The sequence below is a fragment of the Rhinopithecus roxellana genome, chromosome 19 (genome assembly GCF_007565055.1).
Source record: "Rhinopithecus roxellana isolate Shanxi Qingling chromosome 19, ASM756505v1, whole genome shotgun sequence".
Classification (NCBI taxonomy): Eukaryota; Metazoa; Chordata; class Mammalia; order Primates; family Cercopithecidae; genus Rhinopithecus; species Rhinopithecus roxellana.
In genome coordinates this window covers 6,999,945-7,020,965 of record NC_044567.1, presented here as the reverse complement: position 1 = coordinate 7,020,965, position 21,021 = coordinate 6,999,945, and the positions used below count along the sequence as shown (strand labels likewise).

At 54.0% G+C, this 21,021-nt stretch overlaps 2 protein-coding genes across 4 annotated transcripts in view; one reads left to right on the top strand and one right to left on the bottom strand.

The window, feature by feature from the left end:
* Nucleotides 1–7,614, bottom strand: part of ITGA3 (integrin subunit alpha 3) — a 33,757-nt gene extending 26,143 nt beyond the window's left edge. The window contains exon 1 of the mRNA XM_030923745.1: nucleotides 7,107–7,614. Coding sequence (XP_030779605.1) covers nucleotides 7,107–7,306 — 200 coding nt within the window. The 5' untranslated portion in view covers nucleotides 7,307–7,614. The remainder of the gene's footprint in view (nucleotides 1–7,106) is intronic.
* On the top strand, nucleotides 1,354–20,723 carry LOC104680262. Of its 3 annotated transcripts, none has more exons than XR_004055092.1 (5): nucleotides 1,354–1,561; nucleotides 6,321–6,676; nucleotides 7,929–8,112; nucleotides 11,166–11,296; nucleotides 11,429–13,339. XR_004055092.1 is itself a non-coding variant. In XM_010386119.2 (5 exons), exons 3-5 carry the CDS (start codon nucleotides 7,947–7,949, stop codon nucleotides 19,966–19,968), a joined length of 645 nt encoding a protein of 214 aa, XP_010384421.1. In that variant the 5' UTR covers nucleotides 1,354–1,561; nucleotides 6,321–6,676; nucleotides 7,929–7,946; the 3' UTR covers nucleotides 19,969–20,723. The 3 variants fall into 3 exon arrangements, 1 of the variants encoding a protein (XP_010384421.1); XR_750431.2 differs by having other exon boundaries at nucleotides 11,409–13,339; XM_010386119.2 differs by lacking the exon at nucleotides 11,429–13,339 and adding an exon at nucleotides 19,621–20,723.
* Nucleotides 20,724–21,021: the final 298 nt, after the last annotated feature.

Here is a 21,021-nt window from a genome sequence, read left to right as displayed (position 1 = left end):
CCCCAGGAGGGGGAAGCAGGGAGCACAGCAGCTCAGGCTCAGGGCTGAGGGGGCAGTCACGGAGGCCAGCAGAAGAGGTGACCTAATCTGAGTCTGGGAACGATGACCAGGGTTCTCCAGGTGAAGAAGGGGAGAAGGCCACGTGGGCAAAGGCACACATGTGCAGGGCCAGGAAGCAAAAGCCAGCAGGGTGATTCAGAGACCTGCAGGCCCTCAGCATAGCTGGAGTCCAGAAGCCTCTGGGGAGGCACACAAAGGCAGGCTGGGAACAGCCTTAGGGGAAACCACAGAGGGATTTTAGGCAGGGGCATGACATGGCCAGATCTCAGTTTTGGAAGCAACGCTTTGGCTTTTGAGATGAAGGTTGACCAGAAGACAGCAAGACGAGGAATCCTGGCAGAGAGTTCAAATTCTGTGAGGTCAGAGGGGAGAACTTAGTGGGCTGGGTTGTCAGAACCCTGGGTTTTTCCTCCTGAAGCCATCTGGGGACTCAGATCTTGGCGACCTGGGCCCCTAAGTGACCTGGGTGATGTCCAATATCCTTCTCCAGTGACCTTAAGACAGGCACACAGGTAGGGGTTGGGATGAGTACCTGACACTTTGGACATTGTGGCCCCAGAGCAGAGTTCCCAGTGGGCGGGCAGCAGGTGGGGTGGGCAAGGGCTCTTGCCTTGCCCCCCGCCTGCCCAGATTCCATCTTTGGGGATGCCGACAGCAAGTTCCTACAAGGATGCTTAGGACCCTGGCAACCTGTCCCATACCAGAGGGGTGGCTGGAGCAGAGAGAGGCAGGGGTTGGCCCTGAAATACCATCTTAGAGAATAAGCCTTGGGCCATCAGAAACCCCAGGGATCTTTGTTAAAAAGGTAGATTCCTCTGCCCACAACATACCATCTGGTGGAATCTAGTGCACCCCAGTTTGAGAACTCAGTTTTACCAGACTTTCTTCTCCCCACATCACCTCCCTGCAGCCTCTAAATGTTCTGCCAGGAGTCCCTGCTCAATCCTGATGGCCCTGGCCTTCTCAGGTGGGAGACACCTCCCAGGTGCCCCACCATTTGGCCCCAGCAACTCTATCACTCTACAGCTCCCAGCTAAGAACTTGGACTCTGGGCCTTCTGCCAGTCTGGAAGTGCCAAGCAACAGCCACGCCTGTAGCTCCTGCCTGGGACCTGTGAGTGTGGGCTGCAGGGAGTAGGCAGGGCAGGGCCTGGGCATGCTGGGGCCTGGGGTGTCTCCACCCACTGGGAGTTAGGAATGTAGTGCCTGAGGGTGCTGGGAAGGGGGTGGGACCTTGCCTGTACTTTAAGACTACAGCTCAGACCTCACCCTGGGGAAGTGTTCCTGGGAGAAGGGGTGAAGCTTCCTGGCCAGGGAAGCTGGCAGGGGGCCAGCCAGGCCTGGAGAGTCACTTCTGTCTGGGCTGGGAAGGCCTCGATGAATCCTCTGCCTGACCACCCATGGACGTCCGCTCTCTGGCGTGCCTGACAGATGAGAGAAGGGAGCCACAGCCTGCGGGAAAGGAGCATCTCAGCCTGAGAACCCACGGACCTGGGTCTAGGGTTTGTTCTGCCTGAAGGGGCAATTTCCTTTCCTTCTCTGAGCCCTGAGTGCCTCATCTGTAAAATGGGGGCAGCCCCTCTCCCGCTGACCTCCAGGGTTGCTGGAGGAACAAATAGGTCTATTCTGCAAAAGGGTGTTCTGATATGAAGCCATAGCTAGTATGAGCATTGTTGGTCTGATTTGTTGTGGCATCAGGACTGGCCCTAGCATGACCCCAGCCCTCCCTCCAGGAATCCAGGAATTTCTTTTTTTCTTTTATTTTTTTGAGACAGGGTCTTGCTCTGTTACCCAGGCTGGAGTGCAGTGGCACAATCTCCGCTCACTGCAACCTCCGCCTCCCAGGTTCAAGTGATTCTCCTGCCTCAGCCTCCCAAGGAGCTGGGATTACAGGCACGCGCCACCACACCCAGCTAATTTTTGTATTTTTACTAGAGACGCGGTTTCACCATATTGGCCAGGCTGATGTCAAACTCCTGACCTCAGGTGATCCACCCGCCTTGGCCTCCCAAAGTACTGGGATTACAAGCATGAACCACCGTGCCTGGCTGGACCCAGGAATTTCTGCCCTGGCATGTTAGGGAACCTGGAGCAGAGGGAAAAGAAGAGACTCCTTTGGTGGTGTAGAGAGAGCAGGGGACAGACATAAGAAGACTTCCATGGCTTGAGGATACCAGGTGATCACTGGGGTGGGGGTAGGAGTGCTGGCAGCTAGAGTCACTCCACGGCCCTGCGCATGTTATCATACAGGAGGCAGCTGAGCAGAAGGGTCTCCATGCCCTCCCAGCCCCCTCAACTCAGCCAGTAACGGGCTAAGGGATCCCCTCCTCTGAACTTACCGAGGTACTGAGCAGGCAGAGCTGGGCACGTATGTCAGTTAGATTGAAATACTTCCCCTTACCACCTATACCCTCTTGCCTGTTGCCTGGAACCAGTCTTATGCCTACTGATAGAGGGTGGGGCAGGGCTATTGCCCTAATCCCAGCCCCACATCCCAGGCCCCTCCCTCCTCAGAGATTCCAGAGGGAGCCCCCCTTCACCCCCCCAGAGTATTTTTAGCTTCCACTTGGCCCACTCAGAGGCCCTTTAAGGCCCTCTGGCTCCCAGCCCAGGATCCAATGGGTCTACAGCCAGAGGCCTGCGCATGGATGGGGGAAGGTGGTGTGCAGAGGGTAGTTCCAGCTTCCTGCAGCCACACATACCTAGGTGTGTGTGGTGAGGGTTGGAGAATCCTGAAGGTGAGAGGGACCTTACTGACATGCAAATGAAATGCAAATCATTATGCAAATGAGCATTTCTGCTAGCCACCTGCTTTGGGGTCTGGTCCAGATCACAAAATCCAAAAGCTGACCCCTTCCAGAGCGGCACTGAGCCCATCCCCTCAGCTGCAGCCAGAAGGAGGGAGACTAGGTAGAGAGATGCCTAGATGGAGCTCTTAGAGCAAGGAAGATAGGAGATAGGACTGCCCCTCTCCTGGAGTCAGGCTGGACTCGGGGGAGCAGAGACCCCCAGCCCCCCAGATGGAGTGGGATGGGTGAAGTGACTACTCAAGGGCTTTCCAACAGCTGCCTCCTCACCCTCCCGTTGGCTCCAGCCAAACAGCCCCTCTTGGCCTCTGTGGAGCCTTGAGCTCCAAGTTCCAAAAAAGCCCTTCCTCACCCCTGCCCTATCACTCCCCTTGGGGCAGTTCAAAGCTAATGGAACAGCCAAGGAGAAAGCAGAAGAATCAAAGAAGGGCGGGGCACAGTACCCAGGAGAATTCAAGGTACCAGGTTGGCTCACCCCAAAGAGGAGAAGGCCCCCGGGGGCACTGGGGTGGGGTAATGCTCAGAGAAGCAGCCTGTAAGATTCACCTTCCCAGCTTCTGTCACCTCGGGGAGGCACTTGGTGGCTCCATGGGAGGATTCCAGAGGGGACCAAAGGATCTAGCACTCAGGCCAACACGGCAAGGCCTCACTCCTTGGGTACCTAGCCTCCTGTGTTCCCCTCCCACCCCAGGCCAGGAGGCAGATGGGGAGGGTGCCTGCTCCACCTCTGAGCCCCAGAGAAGGGGTGGGGGCGGCTCTGGGATGCCTGGATCCCAGCTCTATGCCAACCTTGCTGCCCGAATTAGCCATCTCCCCAGAGGCCGCTCCATGGTAGCTGAAACTGCAGCCCTCCCCATCCTTCCCTACTCTTCCTTTGCTGCCCACCCAGCCCCCTCTCCCCACTGGTGACTCAGCCCTAGAACCAGAGCAACAAGCTGGATGGAGAGAGAGAATGAGAAAGGGCAGGAAAAAGAGCCTTGGCTAAGCCTCAGATAAAAAAAGAACAAGGCCATTTTTCTCAGTTCTTCTCCCTTTCCTTGGCTCTTCAGTATTTTTCCTGTATTTGACTCCCGAGGGCATTCTAAGTGTCATCTAACCTCAATCCCTCTTACTGCAAAGGGGATCCTCTTCCTTCTTTGTTTAGTTCTGACCAAGCCCCCTTCGCTGCTTCTTTTTTGACAAGATCAGGCTTCTCCCACTCCTGCCCAGTTGAAAGCCTCTTGGCCTAGACTGGTCACTGGGTAAAACCTACTACACGTGCAGGCCTTCTGCCTCCAGCCACAGCTGCTGTGCCCATTTCTGCTGGCACGAGCCTTGGAGGCTGCCAGGCACCCACCCTGCCCAGGAAAACATGAGGTTAGGACAGCATGGCAGGTGAGCCTGGCTCCTGTGTACCTCAGGCATGACCTCATTTCTAGGAGCCACCCTGCCCTGGGCTTCCCAGATACCCACATTTCCAAGCAAAAGTGAAAGAAAGAGAAGGACCGGCAGTATCCCCATAGGCCCACAGGGTCAGACCAGACCAGACTGCCTGGATTCCCAGGAAGGAATGTCAGTGCAGGTGCTGGAGAAGAGATGGTGTCAGTAACCACCTCCCAGAGAACAGTACTCTGTCCCTCCAAGGAACCCCTCATGCATTTTGCCAAGAAGCCCAGAGCACTTGGTCCTCTGCCTGCTCCTTACCCCTCATTTCCACAGAGTAGGAGATTGAGCCCTGGGTTAGGGCAAGCCCCCTATGTTGTGGGCCAGGAACCCCAGTCCAGAGATGAAGGTGATGGGGCAGCAAAGAAGGTCCCACCCTGGGTTTCTAACCATTTCTGAGGCCTTCTGAATGGAGAACAAGAAAGCTGCGCTCTCCCCTCCTCCCACCCACAGGGCAGTGGACAAATACTATGATTTGGGGTATACTTTCAGGGAGTCCCTGCATCTCTTGAAAACCTTCTGTGAACCCCAGTTTAAGAGCCTATCCAAGACCATGAACGATCCCGCTTTTCCAAAGAGACTTTCAGGCTAACAGAACATGAGGCTGCAGCTCGTCTTACTAGTTAGTTCCTCTGAGTTGTGCACTCAGGCAGCTGTTTGCATCTGGCTACACAGCTGGCTGCAGCTAAGCCCAGCTGGCTCTCCCAAATGGTCAAGGGGTTGAATGGCCGAGGGGTTGAATTCAGTGAGATGAAGGGCCAAGACACAGAACCACCCTTAGGAAAGACTGAGGATACTCAAGGGAGAGAACTCCTGCCCCTCAGAGGTTCATTAGCTTTAGAACCTTCTGGGCTCCTGGCAGGCTGAATGCCAGCCCCAGTTTCCCAGAGAGAAAAGTAGAACCCCTTTGCTCAGCCACCTTGGACGGGGCTCATGGGTAATGAGGATGCATCCAGGTTCTGGCCTCAGCGCAAGAGCCTTCAGGTGCTCCTTGGAGAAAGGCACATGTGCAGAGGATTTTACGCACTTTATCTCGTTACAGCCCCACTAACATCCCAAAAGAAGGCATGCTGTTCCCCTCCCTCCAACACGTAAGGAAATTCAGGTTCAGGTATTGGTAACAGATCTGAGACAGGACACTGGCCATGGGACCTCCAAGCCTCTTCTCCCTCTACCATATCAAGTTGACTCTCACAGGCCAGCAGCAGTGGGAAAGAGCACTAGATCCAGGTCCAACCCCTTTTGGGGGAAACTTGGCCCAGGGAGGGGAACCTGGCCCAGGGAGGGGACCTTGCTCAAGGTCACCAGGCAAAAGGGAGAGGGGTTGAGGAATCATTATTGACTCTTTCTTTCTAGTCTGATCTCTTTATCTATGTTATCTTATATCATGGAGATTTGGCATTGAAAGTCTGAAAATCTTTTTCTTGGTTAGGACAGAAAGAGTGCTGATGTAGAAACGTGTGCTCCTGGTGGCTCAGGATCTCCAAAAGATAGAGGGTTGGCTAAGGCCAGGTGGCAGCTGCTGGGGCCAGGCTGGGAAGGGTGTGGTAGCCCTAGCCTCTGCAAGAGCAAGATGGAGTTGAGGTTAAGTCCAGGTAGGCAGGCTAGGTCAGGAGGGCAGAACCAAGGCAGTGGCAGAGTTTGGACTTTGGACATTCTAAACTTCCTCAATCTCTGCAGGCCCCAACCAGAGCAGGGAGAGATTTCAGTGTACCCTGAATGTGACTACATCTTCTTGTTCAGTGGGGTCAGAGGCCAGGTGGGGGCAGAGGCTAGGAGGGGGCAGATCACCCAGCCCAAAGAGGTGGATGGTACCTGCTTAACCTGTCCTAACCACCATCCCTCTTTGGACAGCTTCACCTCCCCAGCCGCCAACCTCGGCATGCTCTGAGGCCACAGCAGAGAGACCTCTGAATCCTGGACATGCGACTGGGCATGAGTGTGCCTGGTGCAGTGAGGGGGACCCAGGCGGCTGGGTGCAACCTCCTCCTCCTTCCTCCCCTATGCATAGCTCTTCCCCTCCTCCTTGCAGCTGTTGGGGAAGGAGAACAGAAGAAAGAGAAAAACACTGTTTCCCTCTTCAAACCAAAACAAACACACTCAGGGTTGAAGATCCAACACGAATCCGTGGAATGCAGGGAGGATATCTGCGGGGAGAGTGCCACTGCTTGGAGGTGGGCAGGAGGAGACGCAGCCAGAGCTGGGACAAGTCCTCCTCTCTCTTCCACTGCCGCTATCCTCAAGGCGTCAGAGGGAGCGTATGGACAGCTCCAAACGCCCAGACTCACCCATCACCTCACCCTCCATCCGCCGAGCCAGCGGTTGAGAAGGCCATCCAGTCTGGCTCTGCAGAGGGTGTGGCTGACGTGGCCGCAGACTACCAGCGAGGTGCTTAAATGCATATGCTCATTTTTCCCCCAAGCGTAGGGGAAGGGGGGGTCCGCTGGGTGTTTATCTTGCAGTTTACCCCAACTCCCAGCCCTGGAGAGAAGAGGCTAGTGCTGGGTACTCGGTTCACAGAATGGGAGAGGACTCAGTCACCGGGACCCCACTTCCGCTCTCAGGAGAGATCTAAAGGGCGGAGGGGTGGCGTCTAGACAGGTTCTGGCCCCGTCAGCACTTGCCAATGATTACTGCCCGACCTCACACCCAATCCTCCACTTCCCGCCAACCCCCAGCAGCCAGTGGGCCGCCTGGGTACCTGCCCCTTAATCCTGGCTCCCAAGGGCCAGCTGGCCCGGACTCCGACTCCGCTCCGGACCTGCATCCCCCGCACGCACACTCTCGCTCCCACCCCACACCCTCCAGCTTCACTTACAGGTAGCGCTGCTGCCGCTCTGTCTGCCGATGGAGGGCGACCGAGTAGCCGAAGAGGCTGCCCGGGTTCCCGGCCTCCTTCACTACCAGGAATCGGGTATCCAGGTTGAAGGCGGAGACGACACAGCCGCCGGCCGCCACCATCAAGGCGCAAAGCATCAGGCGTGGGGCGCGGGGCGCGCGGCTGGGGCCGGGGCCCATGGCTGCGAGCAGGAGCCGAGTCCGGGCGAGAGCGCGTGAGGGCGCGGAGCTGGGCGTGAGGACCTGTTCACCTGCTCCCCGCGCCCCCGGAGGACACTGGAACCCGCCGGCCGCTGTGCTCCGTAGTGCTGATCGGTTTCGTGTCCCCAGCCTCAGCCAGTTTCACAGCTGCGCTCTCAGATCCCCTCTTAAGATCCGTGGGTCTATCTTCCCGCCTCCCCAGCGGCCGGGTCGCCGCCGCCCCTGCCCGTGCAACCGGCCCCCAGCTTGTCCCGGCCGCGCCCCCTTGGCCGCGCTGTCGCCTTCGATCCCGGCTCCGCGGCGGATCTGGCAAGCGTACGGGTCGACCGCAAGGAGGACAGGAGGGAGGGGTCCTGCGGAGCGCGCCCCGCCTCCCCACGCCCAGTCCCGCACCTCCCCACCTTGCGAGCCCAGCCCGGGCTGCGCTTTCCTTCCGGGGAAAGAGAAAAAGGTCCCGGCTCGGCCACCGCCTCTTAAAGGGGCAGCACCGCCCCTCCCTCCTCATCCTCCCTACCCCAGCTCCGCCTTCTCCCCCAAACACCTGTCGGCAACACCCAAAGGCTTAGATTTCCCCTCCCCGCCCCTCGCTTCTCTGGGAAAGGGTCGTCTCGGGAGCAAGATGGATGTGACTGGCGGAGCCGGGGGTGGGATTTGTCCGGCCGCTTTCCTGCCTCTGCTGCTGCTGCTGAAAAGGCCAGCCCGCTGGAGAGACCTGGCGTTGGCGCATCTGGGAACAGACGTCCGCGCGCGGCTGGCTGGAATGCTGGACTCGCCTCCGCAGCGCTGTGAGTCCCCAAGAGGTGGCTGTCGGTCTCTGGGAGTTCTTCCTCTCACCCAGGCTCCTCGCTGTGTTTGCAGAAATTTATTTCTCCTGTCCACTCATCCTGATCCGAGCTGAGGTTGGCCCCTCAGCAAAGACAGACATATTTAGCAGTGGTAACAACCAAATGTCGCTAATTGTAATTACCAAAAAGCATTTTTTCCCCTGCGACTTCTGGTATCAAGGGATAAGACTGTTAATGTAGAAATGAGTCCCTCCTTCACAGAAAGCACTGTGTCGCCAGGAAGCTGAGCCTAGACCGTACCCATTTCTCGTCCACTCCTGCCTTCAGGGCCCAGCCCAGAGAATCCCAGAGGCTCCCTCTTCTTACTCAAGCTTGAACAGAGTGTTTGGAGACTGGGCTTGGACGTCAGCCCCCATCAGGTGTTTGGTGGGTAGCGCCAGGTGGCGGTAGGTGGGCGGAGCCTAAAGGTCTCCACCAAGGAATCAAATTGAAAGGGAGCTTCAAGAGGTTACTCTGGCCAGGCGCGGTGGTTCACGCCTGTAATCCCAGCACTTAGGGAAGCCGGGACGGGGGCGGATCACGAGATTAGGAGTTCGAAACCAGCCTGGCCAATATGGTGAAACACTGTCTCTACTAAAAAATTACAAAAATTAGCCGGGCGTGGTAGCGGGTGCCTGTAGTCCCAGCTACCTGGGGCAGGAGAATCTCTTGAACCCGGGAGGCGCAGGTTGCAGTGAGCTGAGATCGCGCCACTGCACTCCAGCCTGGGCGACAGAGTACACTGCACTCCAGCCTGGGCGACAGATTAAGACTTCGTCTCAAAAAAAAAAAAAGAGGTAATTATGTACTTTCTTGGATCTAACTCACATTTCTCTTACTGCAGCTCAGAGACCCATTTTCCCCGGAGCATTTTTGTTTTTGTTTTATGTTTTGTTTTGTTTTTGAGACGATGGAGTCTCACTCTGTCTCCCAGGCTAGAGTGCAGTGGCGCGATCTCCTCTCACTGCAACCTCTGCCTCCCGGGTTCAAGCGATTCTCCTGCCTCAGCCTCCTCAGTAGCTGGGATTACAGGCGCCTGCCACCATGCCCGGCTAATTTTTGTATTTTTAGTAGAGACGGGGTTTCTCCATGTTGGTCAGGCTGGTCTCGAACTCCTGACCTCGTGATCAACCCCCCCCCCCCGCCACTCCCGGCCTCCCAAAGTGCTGAGATTACAGGGGTGAGCCACCCCACCTGGCCTCCCCAAGCATTATTTTCTCCATCTATTCTTAATAAGAAAAAAACACCATGTATTAAGCACATATGCAGCAGGAACTATGCTAAATGCTTCACAAATGTTAAATCCTCACAACAATCTTTGGAGTGTTATCTCTGTTTTAAAACGAGAAAAATGAGGCTCAGGGAGGTTAGGCAATTTGGCAGAGGTCACACAACTAGGATTTTCATCCTGTGTTATCTGATCCTGGAGCCCTTAACTACTTATGCTAATAATTAATATTTATACACTACTTTGGGCACATCCAAGTTTGGTGGGGTCTGAAGCTTGTGCAATTTGGGGCTCTCTTTAAGAATAAAATTATTTTGTACTCATAAGAATTATGAGTACAAAATTAGATTCAGAGCCTGGGAAAGGGTCCCGGCCTAGCTTTACAGTTTGCAAATCATTTCACAGGCAGGCTCATTTTATCCTCCCGGCCTCCCTGTGAGGTGGGGATTATCATATTCATTTGACTTAGGAGAAAACAGAGCCTCAGAAGGTTACCTGCCTGTCCAAGATCTGAATTTTATGGGAGGCAGAGCTAGGACTGGAAGCCGCTGACCACAGCTGTGTCTTTAAAAGACAAACTCCAGGCAGATGGTTGTCAGACAGCTAGACATGCCTAAACAAAAGCAGCTGCGATAACAGCTTTCTCTGTGGTGTTTGGGAAGAAGACACTTGTCTCTGACGTCCCTTAGAACAGGATTTGTTCCTGACCTGTGACTTCCAGAGCCACCCAGCCTCTCTCATGGTCTGCTTTGTGGCCCAGGGCCTCCAGGGATTAGAAGACATGTGGGGTCAAGGAACAGGAAGCTGACCTGGATGGAAGTTGAACAGTGATCTTTGCTTTCTGCCTGGCTCCTGAATCCTCTACCATGTTCCTGGAGAAGGGGAGCCAGCCAGGGCAAGAAGGGCAGGGGCTTAGGGTGGAAACGCCGTGTGGGTGAGGATCTTGCCTGAAACAGCTTTGAGAATCCTGCAATGACAGATCGGCCCCATGCCAGGCCTTATCTCTTTGGACATCCCAAACAGGAATGACCAGCATGTCCGATCCTGGGACTGGGAGCCGGAAAGGGATGAGGGATGGTTTTTCCACTCCAGGGGAGTGTCCAGAGGGAATGTGAAGCAGAGCAGGGGCGACTGGTAGGGGGAGGGCCTGAGCCAAAGAATGTGGGGGAGCGTCAGACCAGTCTGGGGAGATGGAGTGGGCGTGGAGGGAGACTTGGAGACTAGAAGGACCTCAGCTGGAGAGATGGAGAAAGAGAAATCTCAAAGTCCTTTGGTTGCAGTGGCACTGTCATCTGTAGGATCATCTCATCATTCAGTTGACTTTATCATGTCAACTCTTTATCTGTCAACCCTTCCCCATGGAGAAGAGACCCACCTAGAAACATAGAGAAACAAGGGCACCGGAATAATATGTGTAATGAGGAGTCTAAGTTCATTTGTTGATGTTTGCTGACAGCTTTTAAGCCTCACCCTTCCCTCTTTGTGCCCTACACCTGGACAAGCTGATAAGAAAGTCTGGGTGCACCCTCCTTTGGTGTTTGATGGGGGAATATTCACAAGCCCCTTCCTGAGGGAACTCTTACTCCTTAACCACGATAAAAACCCAGGCCAGTCTCCTTCCTGGCTCTCCCAAGGCAATTGGGACCTGCTTGAAAGGCCGACCCTGCTCCCCCTGGAGACCTCCATTATGTAAATAATAGACCTTTTCATACTCTCTTGGTGTTTGGGTGGTGTCATCAGTCTTCATTCAAACCAAACCTTGGATGGAATCCATCTGCCTCTGTAGGTGACCGTAACAACGTGCAAACGGTGGGTTCTGCTGGGAGGTCAAGGAAGCTCCCTGGAGGAGGAGTATCTGGACAACAGGGAAAGAAAGGAGCTGCAGAAGAAAGGCAGAAGAATTGGGTCCTGGTTCAGGTGAGTTTTCCCAGCTGGAACAATGACAATGTCAATATTCCACAAAGGCAGCTTCTGTTTATTTAGCACTTGCTGTGTTCCCACAAGTCTTCCTCTACCTGCCCTCTCCCAGCCCTCATCTCACTCTCCCAGAGCCCCGGAGCACACCAGTGGACACCCTCACCCCTCTGGGGCAGATCAGCACAGAGACGTGAAGCACACAGGCAGCTGCTGGAAAAATAATGAGGAATTGCAATGCTGTGCCCCTCAATTGAGTGCAAGCTCTCTTCTGCCTTTTCACCTTGGGCAAGTTACCTTCCTGTTCCAGGCCTCAGTTTCCCCATGTGTGAAATGAAAGGGCTGGAGAGAAATCTCTTACTATTCCCCAATCTGCATTCATTGTGTCCCAAGCCTTCTAATATCTGTTCAACAAAGTGTACCAAATCTCAGCTATTGGACTGAGACTCAGGTGTCTATCTGACTTGAATTGAAAATGTAAATTACTGAAGAGGGAGGGAGGGAGGGAGAGAGTGCTGAAGCTTGAATGGGCTTATCAGATTTCCTTCTCCTGTGGCCCAGATGCAGGCCTCGTCCAGGCGATCCCCCTGGCTCAGAATCTGCCAGGCTCAAGCATTCATTGACAGGCCAGGATGTGGCCTCCTGTTCTGGATGCTCTCATATTTAAACAGGCTAAACCCATTTTGCATTGTATGTTAGGGGTGGTGCTTGTGGGAGAAAGGGGGCTGTCAGAACATTCTGGCTGCTGCATGAAGTTGACTTTGTCAGGAGATACTGGGCTGTGGGAGAAGGCAGCTGGTGTAATAATTTGGCCAAGGGGTGGGTTGAGCAGGAGCAGGGGCCGAGGGAGGGAGAGAAGGAATGGCTAAGGAAGGCCCAGGGACTGATTTGACTGGGGCTTCAGGGACAGGTGTGGGGCGAGAGGGATGCTGGGAGTGAAGGAGGGAAAGCACGGAGGCTTTTTGGGGATTAATAGGCAGTGATCCCTATGAGGGCATGGTGAGTAGGACCCAAACATCCAGGTACTTCCTGCCTGCCAGCCCTCTCTGTCTCTCTCTTCCTTTCCTACTGCCCAAGGCCTGGCCCTGCTGCACATGCCCTGCCCTGGCCCCCAGAGTCCCCTTCTCTCCTGGCTGGGAGATTAGGACTCTGCTGTGCCTACAGCATTCTCAACCTCAAGTCAAGGTGGCCCTTTGGTGCCCAGGAGGCCACATGGCTGAGTCAGGGCTGAGTCACCAGTCCCCAAGGGCCTTGCCATTTCCTGTGGAGAAGCCTCTTTACTGGCAGGGTTCTGTGCTCAGGTGGGAAATCTGGGGAGGTCGGGGGCAGGGCTTCATCTACTTTCACCCACTAACTTCCTAGACACTCCACTGGGGGTAGAGGGTTCCTAAATGTATGATGATCAAAACATGCCCTTATGTATTCACAGGTGTTTGCCTATGCAACTGCATGTCTGAATGTTTTATGTGTATTTTAATATAGATAGGGAACAAATATGTATTAAGCACATACTATGTGTGCAGCCTTTTATGTATGTTACTTTCTAATAACCCTAGGAGGTATAGATGCCTCCCTGGCTATAGTTGAAAATACTGACATGCCCAAGGTGCAGGAGATATGAATACCTCCCCAGTGTGGCTGGTAACACCCCTAGGGTTCTCCGACTCCACAATGATGGGCTTTCCTCCAGAGTCAGCTCCTCAGGGGCAGGAGTGAGAAGTGTATCTGTATTTATCCTTCCGCCAGTGGCTGGGATTGGTCCTGTGGTTGGAAACAGGGTCAGTAAGGCCCTTGGGAGTAGCTGGGTGAATGGATGATGGTAGTGTTCATCTTGGACATGGCACATACTTCTGGCTGGGTCAATCCATGTGGCTGGCCAACCTGGACCTGCTCTATTCGGGGCCATCGTCCTCATGGCTCATCAGTGCTGAGTTTCATTGCCTTCTTCATAATGCAATACTAATGGACACAGGAATGTATCTGCTGCCGTACACTAGATGAAACATGGTTATTTGCTCAGGTAGAAATGAAGACTAAAATACCAAAGTGGGAAATTCTCTCCATTGTGCCTTACTGATATTTAGATAAAAATGATCTTATTGGTTATTTTTTGTTTTTGTTTTTGTTTTTGAGTGGGAGTCTCACTCTGTTGCCCAGGCTGAAGTGCAGTGGCACAGTCTTGGCTTACTGCGAACTCTGCCGCCCGGTTTCAAGCAATTCTTCTGCTTCAGCCTCCCGAGTAGCTGCGGTTATAGGCATGGACAACCACGCCCAGCTAGTTTTTGTATTTTTAGTAGAGACAGGGTTTCACCATGTTGGCCAGGCTGGTCTCGAACTCCCTCCTCAGCCTCCCAAAGTACTGGGATTACAGGTGTGAGCCACCATGCCCAGCCCATCTTATTGGCTCTTAATAACTCAGACCATATCGTGGATTCAGTTCCTGAATCCAAGTTCCTGATTGGAAGTTCCTCAAGCACCATCATGTGGGTCACCCAAGTGCTCTGCTCCAGGGGCTCATCCCCACTGGAAGCTTGAATGTCTGCTCCTCCTTCTCTTCAGCCAGCTCAGCCAATCACTGTGTCCCCCGGATTCTGCCTTCTTGCTGTCTTGCCAGTGTGTCCGCCCCTTTCTGTCCTTTCTCCCTGGATGACTGCCAGTGCTTCCTGTTGCCCTCCCTGCCTCCAACTCTCCCTACCACCTGCATGGCAGCCAGAGTGAGGTTCCTACAAATCTACCAGAGTCTCTTTCCTACTTGGTATGTCTGATGGTTTCCTGCTGCCCTCAGGATACAACACCATCCCTGAGATAGCCCTGCTCATCTTTCCACCCCTCCCCACCGCTGCCCTTCACCCCTTCTAATTCTTCACCCAGGTCTGTGAGCACCTTGCAGTTCCTCGATGGAGCCAGTCTTCCTCTTGCCTCCAGACTTTTGCTGTTTCTCCACCACCAGTCATCTGGGCTACCCTCTATTCTCCCAGGAGGTCACAGCCTAGAAGTCACATCCTTTGAGTGGAGTCACCTGTCCACCCTCTCCTGGATTAGGGATCCTGCCCTTAGGTTTATTGTGACCCTTTCCACCTCCCCAATCTGCCTTCATCCCCCTCCATCTCACTGGAACCTCCTTCTCTCCTCGGGCACCAGGCTCTTCTGATGGGCAAATGCTATGGTCAACTTTGGCCCCTTTCCCTCTGACCTTTCTAGGGTGACAGCAGCGACCTGTTGACCTCTCCATCTGTATTTTATTTAAACTCCTCTCTACCCTCTCCTCCCTAGAATTCTCTCCCCCTTGCAAGATTCCTCAGTCCACTTTGGGCATCTGTTTGTGATTCTCATCTCTATGTCTCCACAGTTGACCCTTGTTGGTTAACATTCTCCTCCATGCTGATGACACCTGCCAGGCTCCAGCCTTGATGTTTAACTCTTGCCAGTTACCTCCGGCTGGCCACAGGCTCCTTGGACTCCATGTATCCAGAAGTACTTAGCATCTTCCCTTCTTCCTCAACAAGGGGCTCCTCCTGTCACAGCCTCTCTCTCGGAGCCTGGTCCCCACTCCCAGAAGGATTCCACAAACATACCTGCATGGCAGATGCATCTGACAGCAATAACTTAAGAAAAATCTGCATTCAGAATTTGGAGCTAAGGAATCTGAGAGTGGCCAACCCACAAACTCATTTCTTATCTATGAGGAACATCTAAGCCCCTGGCCCATCTCTCATGGCATTCGAGCCATGGAGGGGATTGGGGATTGAGGTCTTTTGTTTTGGGTTAAATGTGTGTTGCCAGGTAGAGTTTGCCAGGGCAGGGTACTAAGTGAAAATGCTATATAAATGCCATGCATTTTGCAAGTGATTGTGGTGCTGTCTGGCCCACTGCTACTGGACTGTCCCTGCATGTAAGCTCCCCATAAACCTATATCTCGTTCACTGACTCTGGCTCTCTTCTTCGGCCTCTTGAACCTGGTGCCATCCCCACTGAAATTCAGCAGAGGTCCGGCATGACAGCACCAGGCCAGCCATGCCACCCAACCTCTGCACGTGCCGGTGCCTCTGGTTGGAATGCCCTTTCCTCACTTGTTCAGTTGGAAAATCTCCACTTGTTCTTCAAAATCTTTCATGCATTTCTACTTTCTCAGTAAAGCCTTTTCCCACCCCCACGCCAGCCACTATCCCTAGTCACTCTTGAGTTGTCCAGGACTCACACTGACTTCTCACTCGGACTTGTAGTACGATTAGACCAGTGGGACTGTGACCTTGGACAAGTCCCTTCACCTGCTTCCTCATCTATAAATTCCACATAAAGATGCCAAATTCTTGGGTTTGTTGAAAAAGAGCTGGGGCCCAGAAGTCAGCCGCTCTCCCGCTAAGTGCTGGTGGTTATCCTCAGTGTTGACACCTGTGTTTCCCAGCCCCCATGGCCGCTTCTCCATCACATGGCAAGTCTTCAGCCACGGTGTGTCCAGCTGAGTTCGATCACCACATACTCTATGGCACTAAAACAGGAGCCCAGTGCAGGCGAATAAGAGGCTGGCCCTGTCTCTTTAATATCCCTTGGCTCCCCTCCCCTCCCCCACCCTTCGATCCTGTTGGGACAAACGTCTTGGCTCAGTGGGTTGAAAAAGAAAGTCAGAGTTCTGAGGCATGAATCGCTGTGCCCACTGACTCACTTCCTCCTCCCTGCCTGCTCTGAATGGACTGAGGCCCTCAGTAACTCAGGCTGAAGCCTCCTCCCAGCCCTCATCCCTCATCGCAGCTCCCTCAGTGAGGCCACAAGCCTCTCACTGCTGACCTCACCCCTGTGGGACTAATTACTGCTGGTTTGAAACCTGCTTGTAAGTGTCAGCCAAGCTAAGGAGTTAGCTCTCCTAGGGCAGACTGAGGGAAGGCACACGCCCTGTTCTTGGGACCCCAAGTCTGATGTCCACGGCAAGGCGCCCTTAGGGAGCTTGATCTGGGAGGCAGCAAAAGTTCCCCATCCCCACAATGGCTCTCTCCTTTCCTGCCAGGATCACAGACATGCTCACTATTAGGCAGTCCGCCTATAGGTTTGGGCCTTACCTCCTGAAGGCTCCTGTTGAAATGCAGAAGCCCTACCTGGCAGAGTACCCCTAGTGCTCCCAGGCAGGGAGGGGCAGGATATGACGGCATTGCCCACAGAGACTCTGGCCCTGAGGTACAAATGAGTCAGGCAACTATTAAGGTGGTCAGGGGTCAGGAGGGCCAGAGCATGGGGAAGAGCTGGGGTAAATAATTATTTAGTGGGGGCAGGTGGGGTGGGCAGGGGTTCCAGCCGGGCCTGTGGCACCTGCTTCTCTGGCTGTTAGCAGGATGAGGGCAATGATGAAGGGGCTTTCGCATCCTTGGAAAACAATCCCCCAGGGCCTTGGCCTTCTTCCTGTGGAGGACCCCTTCCCCACCTTGTCATGGATGTCAGGGACCCCTCTGAGTGGAGGAGTCAGATGGGGCTTGGGGGGTGTCAGGGCCACAGCCTCAATGGCAGAACTGCCCTGGGCAGCGTCTCTGGCAGGTGTGACCCAGAGGCAGAGTGAGAGCCCAGCCTACCACATGGCAGAGAGAAGGGAGGGGAGCCAGATGCAACACGAGCAGGGTAATGGGGCAGAAACCACAGCACAGCAACATGAGGGACATAGGGACATGCTCAGGGAAACACTGGTGCCTGCCCGAGTTTAGGTGTTGGCTTGCTGGCCTTGGAACTGAGGGGAGCTGATGGATTCACACAAGAGAATGAGCCGACAGCCTTTGTGGGTCCAATGCTCCCTCTGATCGGGAGTTAAGGAGATCCATCTGGGGGGCTAATGTGGAGGTGAAAATGGGAAGGGCAAGGGGCTGTGGAGATGTAGATAGGCTTGAGGGACATTTAGGGGAGGGGCTGAGGAGGAGCTGGTGGCAGGGGGGATGCAGGGCACATGGGATGAGGGCAGCAGCAAGGACAGCCAGGAAATCTCTAGCACCTCTAGGGCCTGCTAGGTGGAGCTGGCAATTTGCCAAAGGCCCTGGGCTAGGGTTGGAGCTAGACAAGGGACTGAAGCCCAGAGGGACCACAAGGTGGTCCATGCCAAACCCGTGAACACAGGAAAATTCTTAGAGGCCTTTCCCTGAGGCCTTGGCTTTGATGTTGACCAGGCTGTGCCAGCCTGGCTTTGTGTGGTCAGGCTGAGACTACAGGAATCTCACCCAAGATAACCCTCCTAATCCCCAATTCTTTCTTTCTCTCTTTCTTTCTTTTTCCTTCCTTCCTTCCTCCCTCCCTCCCTCCCTCCCTTCCTTCCTTCTTTCCTTCTTTCCTTCCTTCCTTCCTTCCTTCCTTTCTGCCTTCCTCCCTCCCTGCCTCCCTCCATCTCTCCTCTCTCTTTCTTTCTTTTTCTTTTGAGACAGACACTCTGTCACCCAGGCTGGAGTGCAGTGGCATGGTCTCGGCTCACTGCAACCTCCACATCCTGGGTTGAAGTGATTCTCCTGCCTCAGCCTCCCGAGTAGCTGGGATTACAGGTGCCCACCACTACACCCAGCTAATTTTTGTATTTTTTTAGTAGAGATGAGGTTTCACCATGTTGGCCAGGCTGGTCTCAAACTGCTGACCTCAATTGATCCATTGCTCTTGGTGGAGAGACAGCCTCCCAAAGTGCTGGGATAACAGGCATGAGCCACCACGCCTGGCCTTAATCCCCTGTTTCTATAGGCCCCTCACCACCTGCACCGTGGGCTCTAGCTCCTCAGCTCTGCTCTTCCTTCCAGCCCTCTTCTCACTCTAGCATCTTGGTGACCCTGGATGTAGCTCCAGAGGTCCGTACTTCATTCATTCTCTGAGCATCCCTCCCTCCTTTCTGCACTTGCAGATGCCCTGAGAAGGCCTCATGGCACTGCACACCCACTGTCCCTGCCAGTGTGCAATCATGGCCTGCGTCTTGGCCCCACTCCCAGGCCATGGGGTCCCTCCCACCCCAATGCACATTAGCCTCTAACTGGCCTCTGGTCATCTCTGAGCCATAGTTTCTTTATTTGCAAAGAGGTAGTAATAACCATGCCCAACTCTCAGGGCCGTGGGGAGGGTTAACTGAGCCATCGATGGGAAGCACCTGGCGTTGGGCCCAGTACACGGCGCCCTTCCCTTCCCTTCAAGTCAACTGTCACCTGGCTCCAGGAGGCCATCTTATTCCCTGATCTGACCCCACTCAAAACCCAACCCTGGATACCTTACAGAACAAAGCCCAAAGCCCAGCTCCCCAGCCTGGAGTTTGAGGTCCTTGGCAAACCACCCTGCTCACCTTCAGCCCTTGTCCTCCACTCTCCACACAACCCCGACCTGTGAGGCAGGTCTTCGTGCCCCAGACATCTGCTTGCCACTTTCTCCAGGCCCTGGAGCACTCTAGCTTTTTGCCCTCTCCCTGTCCTCTCCCTGCAACACTCTAGCTTCCTCTTGCTTGTTGACAGCTCCCCTTCCTTCAAGGCCAACTGAAATCCACCACCTTCCAGGCTTCCCAAGTTTCAGCAGATGCTTTCCAGTTCAGCATAGCTCTGTTTCTCCCTCTGATGGAGCATGTGCCACATTAGGTCACCTGTTAGCTTGGGTGAAGTTGCTTCAGCTCTCCATGCCTCAGTTTCTCTATCTGTAAAATGGAATTAATAACTGCACCCTAATCATAGAACCCTTGTGGCGAGTCAATGAATCTCACACAGTGCCCAGCACATAGTAAAATAAATAGAAAACAAGCCCCTTCCCTGGAGGAGGGAGACAGGGCAGGGTCCCAGGGATCTTGTCCTGTTTGCCTGTTTTCTACTGGGATGATGGTGGCCATTGGTGGCATGGCATGGTAGTGGCTGTCTCTCCACCAAGAGCTCTGACCTCTAGGAAAGCCAGCTCAGACCCTCTTTCTCCGCCCTGCCAATGGCTGCTACTACAGTGTTCTGCTTGGATGGAGATTAATGATGTGGTCAAATTGAACCTCCTCTGGTCCATTGAAACACTCATGGTGTCCCCATCGGTCCCCTCAGGTCCCATCGCTGTGAGGCGTGGGTGTTTCTATGGGTACCCAAGAGCGAGTAGAGGGACCAGCACCTGGGGAAGGTGTTCCCATCATAGAGGACTCCAGAAAAGGCTCTACCTAGGGCTCAGACTGAGACTCCAACACAGGGATGGGGAGGTAGCGGGAAGTGGGCATCCTGGAAGAGTGGGGGAAATGGGGAGAGGTAGGCAGAGAAAAAGGGATAGTTGTTTTTATTGGGAATCTCACTGTGCCAGCCCTTCATGTATATTATCCTTGATTCTTCATGACAAGCCTGTGAGATCAGTCACGTTTTCCCCTTTTCCAGAAGAGGAAACAAAGGCCCAGACTGGCAAAGTGGCACGCCCAAGGTCATGTGCAGCGTGAGGAGCAGAATTCTCCCCCAGATCTGCTGGGCTCCAAGAGTGGGCCCAGCGGAGACACAACGGAGGCTGAGGATGTGAGAGAATTCCAGCCCAGGCCAGCTGCCCACTCAGCCAGGGAGGAACGCTGTGGGCGTGGTGGAAACAGCCACCAAAAGCCAGGGGCATGCAGCAAACAACGGTGCCAGGAAATGAACCGGACCTGGGGCCCTTCCTCCCGCCCCACCCTGTGCCCCTGGCTGCCTGCCACCTTTCATTCCCGATGCTCCCTCCAAGGAAACAGAGAAAGCTAGGTTGAGACCCCAGGGATGGCCCTGCATGGGGGAGGAACCAGCAGGGTCTTGAAGCCCAGGAGCAGCTCTGCCAGGCCTAACTCCCCTTCCCTGGAGGAGGGAGACAGGGCAGAGTCCCAGGGGTCTTGTCCTGTTTGCCTCGGACTGAGTTCAGATTGGAGTCTCAAGGAGATACTCAAGTAATGTGCGGCATGGAGGCACAGCCAGCATGGTGTCAACACTGCCCGGCAGGAGGGGCAGAGACTTGGGTCCTGATGTGGCCTCTGTCCCTACCTTGTGACCCTGGAGAGTTGCAGAGACCTCCCCATCCCTCAAGTCGGGTGGTTATGCTGGAGTGCATACCACTACTTGGGTCCCTTCCAACTCTGAGAATCCAGTTCTATTCATTCTTTTACTCACTCACTAACTTGTTATTTCAGTGAAATACAGGGTGAAGCTCAGTAAACATACTTTAGTACAAGTAAAGTGGTGGACGGAGTTGCAGGGATAAGCAAAGACTGATAAGTGAGTAATGATTTGTTAAAAGCAGGGACTCTCAAGTCAGATTGCCTGGGTTCAAATTCTTCCCCCATCACTTGATAACTGCATAACCATGGGCAAGTTACCTGACCACCTTGAGCACTGATTTCCTCATCTGTAAAACGGGTACAATAGGAGTATGTGCTTCATAGAGTCGCTGCAAGAATTAAATGAGGTAACACAAATAATGTTCTTAGAAAAAATGTCAGGTACGTGTCGAACACTCAATAAATGTTAGCTATTATTTTTCCTTGGAGGATGAATGAATTTCAGCAGGCAAAGATGTGTGCATGGGGTAGGGGTGACCTACAGAACAGCACACACTAAGGCGCAGAGACAGGAAAGCCCAGTGCAAGTCTGGAGAATAGCAAGAGATCAGCCTGGAGAAATTGGGAAAAGACAAGTTGGGGGCAGATGGTGAGATGCCTTGTGCCAGACTAAGAAACTTGGACCTCATCAGCATTTTCCAGTTAGTGTTTCCTGGAGCACCAGAGTCCCATAAGATGCTATGGGATGTTTTGTAAAGATACAAGG